Below are 6,522 nucleotides of genomic sequence, written 5' to 3'. Positions count from 1 at the left end.
TCTCTCTCTCTCTCTCTCTCTCTCTCTCTCTCTCTCTCTCTCTCTCCTTTCTTTCTTTGACAGCGTCTTGCTATGTTTCTCAAGCTGACCTCAAACTCACAATCTTCCTGCCAGACCCTTTTGTGTGCTAGGATTACAGGCTGGCCCCCATACACAGTTCTCTGCAGTGCTCCTGAATGTACCTCTTTGAATAGCTTTTGAAAGGTTAGTATGTACTGCATATGCAGGATATCATAATGGAGTGCTGGCCCAGTGTTGTCTGACCTAGTTCAAGGGAGACTCAGAAACCTTCCTCCCCTCTGTATCTATCACCTCACATTTATAAGTGCCCTAAATGTTTCCTTTAAAAACATCAGTGTTATACAACTTTTGTCTTAACAATCAAGTATAATTTATAAACACAATATTTACCTGTATTTCTGCTTATCATAGTTTTTCTTTCTTGATATTTCTTTTATAATTCATTTGCTTATGAAGAAATTCTTTTGGGGTAGTCTTGTGGTCAGAAGTCCCTTAGTTTTCTTCATGTAATTGTTTACTGGCTTGGTCTTTCACTGGACACTGACTATTAGTCTGACAGTTCCTTTCCCACAGTTGACAGCACGGAGCCAATCCTCCCTGCCCGCCTAGGTTGAGACTGCTCTCCTGCAGTAAAGGTGCAGGTCCCCTCTACCAAGTGAGTTCCAGGACAGCCAGGGCTATACAGAGAAACCCTGTCTCGAAAAAAACCAAAAAAAAAAAAAAAAAAAAAAGGTGCAGGTCCCCTTTGGCTGATTTCATTACTTGTTTTCTGTAGGCAAAATCTGGTATCTCACTAATATCCTCTTGGTGATTTGCTGAGGTTACTGATCGAAGTTTAAGTCTTTTTGCCAAATTTCAAGCATTTCAACAATTATTTCTTTGAATTCCATTTCATGTCTATCATATTTCATCCATCCTTCTGGAACTCTGACATGAACAGCAGACTGTATTTAGTCTCCTTGTCTCTGCTGGTCGGCCGAGTAACCTCTCTCTCAAGCCATGGGCTCCTTTTGTTACGCTGCTGTACGGGCAGATGAACTCTTTTCCAGCGACGTACTTTTCAATTTTATAGATGTCGCTTGACTACTTTTAATATACTTTTAATTTCTCTCCCTCCGCCATTTCTTTCCTTTTGCTTTCTCCTTCTTTCTTTTATCATCTCTCCTCTCTCTCTTTCATCTCCTTCCCTCTTCTCTTTTCCTTTCCCAGCCCTCTTCTTTCTTGTCTTTCTCTCCTTGGTCTCACCTCTTTTTTCCCTTCCCTCTTTTTCATCTCTCCTCCTTTTCTCTCTCTCCTCTCTTTTCTCACCGCACTATCTTTGCACCTTTTCTCTTCTCCACTAAGTTTTTTATTTTTATTTATTTTAATTGTGTTCACTGAAGTATTTCCATCATGACTGAGCCAGGAAATACTAATTCTATAGACATCTTTGTATTTTGAAATTATCTTTTAAAAATAAATTTTTAGATATTCCTAATTCTTTTTTCTTGAGAATAATTTTTCATAGAGTAATTCTGGTAAGTGCCCCTTCCTCATCTCTCCCCACCTCCCTCCCACTCAACTCTCTTTTTAGAAAGCAAACATGTCAATAAAACTCCAAACAAACTAGAATAGAACAAAGTAAACAGAGTTCCTAGTTCTTAATATGACAATTTATTATTGATTAAAACATGCAAACTTTCTTATTATAAGTCTCTTATTTACATCTTATAAGATCTTATTTTATTACATGTTATGTGTAGAAACGTGTCTGTGGACACCGGAAGAGAGTCTTCAATTTCTTGGAGCTAGATTGTGAGCAACTGTGAGCCACCATGTGTGTGCTGAGAACTGAACTTCAGTCCACTGTGGGAACTCTGCCCTCTTAATCACGCAGCCGTTCTCTAGCTCCCTGATTCATAATTTTGTTGATATTATCATCCTCTGTGTCTCGTTTGCCTGCCTACATTCACATGACTTTTTTCATATTTTAGTTTAAACTCAATTCCTGACAAGCAGTGCCTTCCCCATGACAGCTACAGCCCTCTGCTAGAAACTACGACTAACTGCCTGTCTCATGTATGATGATGATTATGCAGTAAAGGGATAAACATCACGCAGAGGACCTTCCTGACCCAGTACTTTACCTGTTCAGAGGTAATAGCTCTTGAGGATATGAGCTTCTAAAGTTTTCTTCTTCATTCTATTTGAGTGTGTATAATGCATACATACATGTAAATGTAATCACCTAAGTCAAAGTGGTATATAGCCCATGTTATGCACATACATGGTGAACATCATTTCCTATTAACTAATAGTCACTTGCCATCTGGAAGTACTATATAATATTTCATAATTTAAGGAATTTTCTATTCTTGAACATCTATGTTCTTTAGTTTTTAACTCCTATAAGCAATACTGAAATGAACATTACATATGACTCTGTTTCTTATTTAGTTTTTTCCTTAGATCAACTTCCACAGTGGGATTTGCTTTAGTCAAGGTGAGTGGTGTGACCTGGGGCTTTAGGAGCATGCGGAAGGGCCCTGGCTCAACTACAAACACCACAGAAAGGATGAGGAAGAAGAGGGAAGAACAGTGTGAAGGCAGGAGTTTTCATTTATAGTGTTGAAATTCCTTTCACAAACTCCCAATTTGTGTCACCCTCAGTGGATAGATTCTACTAAGCAGCAAAAAATCAAATAAAAATTAAATAAACACTACATCATTGCTTTAGCTTTAATTTCTCATTTAGCAAGAGTGAACATTTTGAATATTTGTGAGTTACTTGGTTATAATCTTTGCCTATTTTCCCATTAAAATCTCCACAATTTTCCAGTTAATTTGTAGGCATGTAGTTAGGACTTTGGTAACAAAGATTTTCAAAGAGTTTGAATCCAAATTCTTCTACCTATTGTGGGGCTTTGGAAAAGTTGTTTAATGTCTTTGCATCTTAATCTTGTCATATATAAAATTGCAAGGTGCTCAGACTGTCCTTAGTATCTGCAGGTTCAATCAAGCACGCTCTAGAAATATATTTACAGTTGAGATTAGTTAGATCCGTCGATGTGGAAACTGTAAATATGGGTTCCCATTGGTCATACATATATAAGTTAGAAAAATATCTAGCATTTGAAAAGTATACTCTAGGGGCTGGAGAGATGGCTCAGCAGTTAAGAGCACTGACTGTTCTTCCAAAGGTCCTGAGTTCAAATCCCAGCAACCACATGGTGGCTCACAACCATCCGTAATGCGATCTGATGCCCTCTTCTGGGGTGTCTGAAATCAGCAACAGTGTACTTAATAAATACATAATACATGTACATAATAAAATAAATAAATCTTTAAAAATTAAAAAAGACTTTAAAAAGTATAAAAGTTGTCAATAATACTATTATATTTACTATTTTCATATAAGTAAAGATAATATGGCTTGATTATCTTTTATTTATGTAGTTTTCTTTTATGCTTGGAGGTAGTTCTGTTTTTCATCTTTAAAAGAAATAATCTTGCCAGGCAGTGGTGGCGCACACCTTTAATCCCAGAACTTGGAGGCAGAGGCAGGCGGATTTCTGAGTTCTAGGCCAGCCTGGTCTACAGAGTGAGTTCCAGGACAGTCAGGGATATATATATATATAAATGAATAAATATATTTGCCTTCCAGTGAGTACAAAATAACTGAAGTAGCCAAGGTTAATTATTGTAATCCTGCTCCCCTTCCCCAGGAGTGTAAGATTTTAAAATATCTGAAAATTGGCAAGTTATGCTATAGTTACAGCTTATTTATGCTACTTTCTTCATAGATACAAACTAAAGTATTTTATACAAGTAATAATTCAAATAATGCTTGATAACTCATTCCTTTACACACTTGGTATATAATTATGACCTTGGCTTTGTGATGTAGTGTATGCAGTTTTAAAGAGCCTATATTTGTCTAATGACCTAACAAGCTGTGCTTCCTTATAAAACTGTATTAAATAGTAAGGGATGGGCTAGGAGGTAGCTTGGAGGTAGAACATTTGCATAGCATACACAAGGGCCTGGGCTTGATCGCCAGTACTACACAGGTAAACATGAGGAACACCATTGACTTACTGAGGTTGTTGCAAGTTGGCTATTGGATTGATAAGATTGTTCATTTGAGTAGATTTCCTGTTTTGAGAGGACTCCACGATAGGAAGTAAATACTGTAATATTTCCTGAGTTCGAGCTATTCTTTTATCCCTGTAAATTCGTTTCTCATCATCTGTCCAATTCGTGCCAGTCCTCTTGCTTTGGAAAGACGAGCATCTTTTTGCTTTGCTTTTCAATTGGTGATGTGACTCTAGGGAGCAACCACAAATATTTATTCGGACATATATCTAGACATATGATTATATTCATTTATCAATCTTGCATTAAGCCCAATTCCACACCAAGGGAGAAAACAAGTCAGATATGCAGTAACCCCCAGGTTGAGAACCACTGTCCTAGGCCATCGCAGGGTTGAGAAGCGAAGTATGAGCTGGAGGGTTTGGAACGGAGGTGACCACAGCATGAGAGGTTTGTAAACACAGTGTGGGAGGTTTGTAAATACAGCGTGAGAGGTTTGTAAACAAGATCATGCTGGGTGCCGAGCTGAGAATGGCCTGAACAGGGTGATGGTGGACAAGCACAGCTCTCTTGTAAGACTACTGAAGCAATTTGCGAGGCTGGTGGCTGAGAGTATGGTTGTGAAGGTAGTTAGAAGGGTACAAGAGAGGTGGAGGTCCTGTGGAGGTCTAGGGCTCTCTATAGAACTGGATTAGGATAAAAGAGTAAGACACGAATTAGTGGTATTTGCAAAGTTTCTGATCTGATGAGTTAGGGGAGATTGAGAGCATGCTAGAAATTCCCTCATTACATTAGATACGGAAAGAATGTTAATTATATTAGAGTGCAATAACATTTAAAACTTAAATGTGCAAACGCATCTGAGTTGTCCTGCAACCACTCACAAGTGTTACGCTGTGTGCCTTTGCCACACTCTTGGTTCTGAACACTGAACATGTGCAGTTTGCACTGTGCATGCCAGCATGCCGGGCAGCAGCCAACTCTGCCTGAAACACTTTAGATTCAAAACCATCGCCTGTTACAAATTAGTGTACATACAAGGTTTTCTGGGCTAGATTAATTTAACTATGAAAATAAACTTGTAATATTTTCCTACCATTATTCCTCACAGATAAGTATCTAGTATATCTTTGGGTTACATTATATCAGGCAAAACACACATCCATCTCATTATTGTGAAATAATAATTATAGCATCTGTGTATTTAGATACACATGTGTGTGCAGGTGCATGTGTGCATGACTATAGGTATGAGGACAACTTTGAATATCACTCCTTTTCTTCCTCTTCCTCTTCCTTCTTTTCTTTCTTCTTTCTTCTTCATTTTTGGAAAGGGTCTTTTTCAGGCTTGGGATTCACCCGGCATCTAGGCTAGCTAGCTGTTCAGCCATAGACACTTGTCTTTCTTTGCCTCCTCCACTGGCATTACAAATGTGTAACACCATGCCTGGCTTCTGGGTACTGGGATTCTAACTCAGGGACTTGTCCTTGCAAGACAATTACTTTACTGACTGAGCATTCCCCCCAAACAGTATTTTCATCTTTAATAAATGGTAATATTTCATGTACACTAAAATTGTGTATAAATAAATTTCATTATAGTTTATTATCTATAACTTTAGAGTGTTGTGTCTACTTTATATAACTGGGATGATGTAAATGTTTCTCAGGAGAAAGGGGCCATGAATGGAAAGTTTAAGAAGACCGGATCTAAGTAGTCGACTAACATGGCACATTCAGAAAATCACAAATTTGCTTTAGAGTGGCTCATATGTGAGTTAAGTGTGATAAAGCTGCTCAAAACTAGAAGTTCGCTTGTAATAACATTTTCAATGTCGTCTCTAAACAGTAATGCTTTGTGATTAATACATATGGCTGGAATTGAACAGCTCAGGACATTGAGATTTTTGCAAGAAAGTTGTATAATTGGTTTGCCTTTTTAAAATTATGCTGCAGAATGATAGGATAAAGAAAACTGAGATGAGAGTTTGGGGGACAGGCTAGGAGGTAAATGAAGGAATTCAGGGACATGGACAAAGACTGTCTGAATTAAAGCAGAAGGGTGTGGATTGAGTGAGTAGAATCATTAGGCACAGTATGGACACATTTTCAGTGCATTGACTTGGAAGAATCATTGACCTTCTGTTGGATGCAGGCTTAGTTCAGATCTTTTCCCAATCTGTAGCCTGCCATTCCGTCCTATTGATAGTGTCCTTTGCCTTACAGAGATTCAGACGATTAGGATGTTACTTAAATAAAAAGATAATGGGCATATACTGCCTAAGATATAGAATTCAGGAGGAGGGATTATCAGTATGGTAAGGTGAGAAGAAATACTCAGGAACCAGGGTAATAAAATGGAGAAGTCTTGAGCCGGGCGTGGTGGCGCACGCCTTTAATCCCAGCACTCGGGAGGCAGAGGCAGGC

General features: G+C 38.3%; 1 protein-coding gene across 1 annotated transcript in view; it reads right to left on the bottom strand.

Annotated features, from left to right (window-relative positions):
* LOC110316594 (cytosolic carboxypeptidase 3) overlaps positions 1-6,522 on the bottom strand; it is a 55,476-nt gene that overhangs the window by 5,900 nt on the left and 43,054 nt on the right. The window contains exon 13 of the mRNA XM_021190998.2: positions 4,099-4,327. Within this exon, the coding sequence (XP_021046657.1) occupies positions 4,099-4,327 (229 nt within the window). The remainder of the gene's footprint in view (positions 1-4,098; positions 4,328-6,522) is intronic.

This window comes from Mus pahari, chromosome 2 (genome assembly GCF_900095145.1).
Source record: "Mus pahari chromosome 2, PAHARI_EIJ_v1.1, whole genome shotgun sequence".
NCBI classification, from domain to species: Eukaryota; Metazoa; Chordata; class Mammalia; order Rodentia; family Muridae; genus Mus; species Mus pahari.
This window is presented reverse-complemented; position numbering and strand designations above follow the sequence as displayed.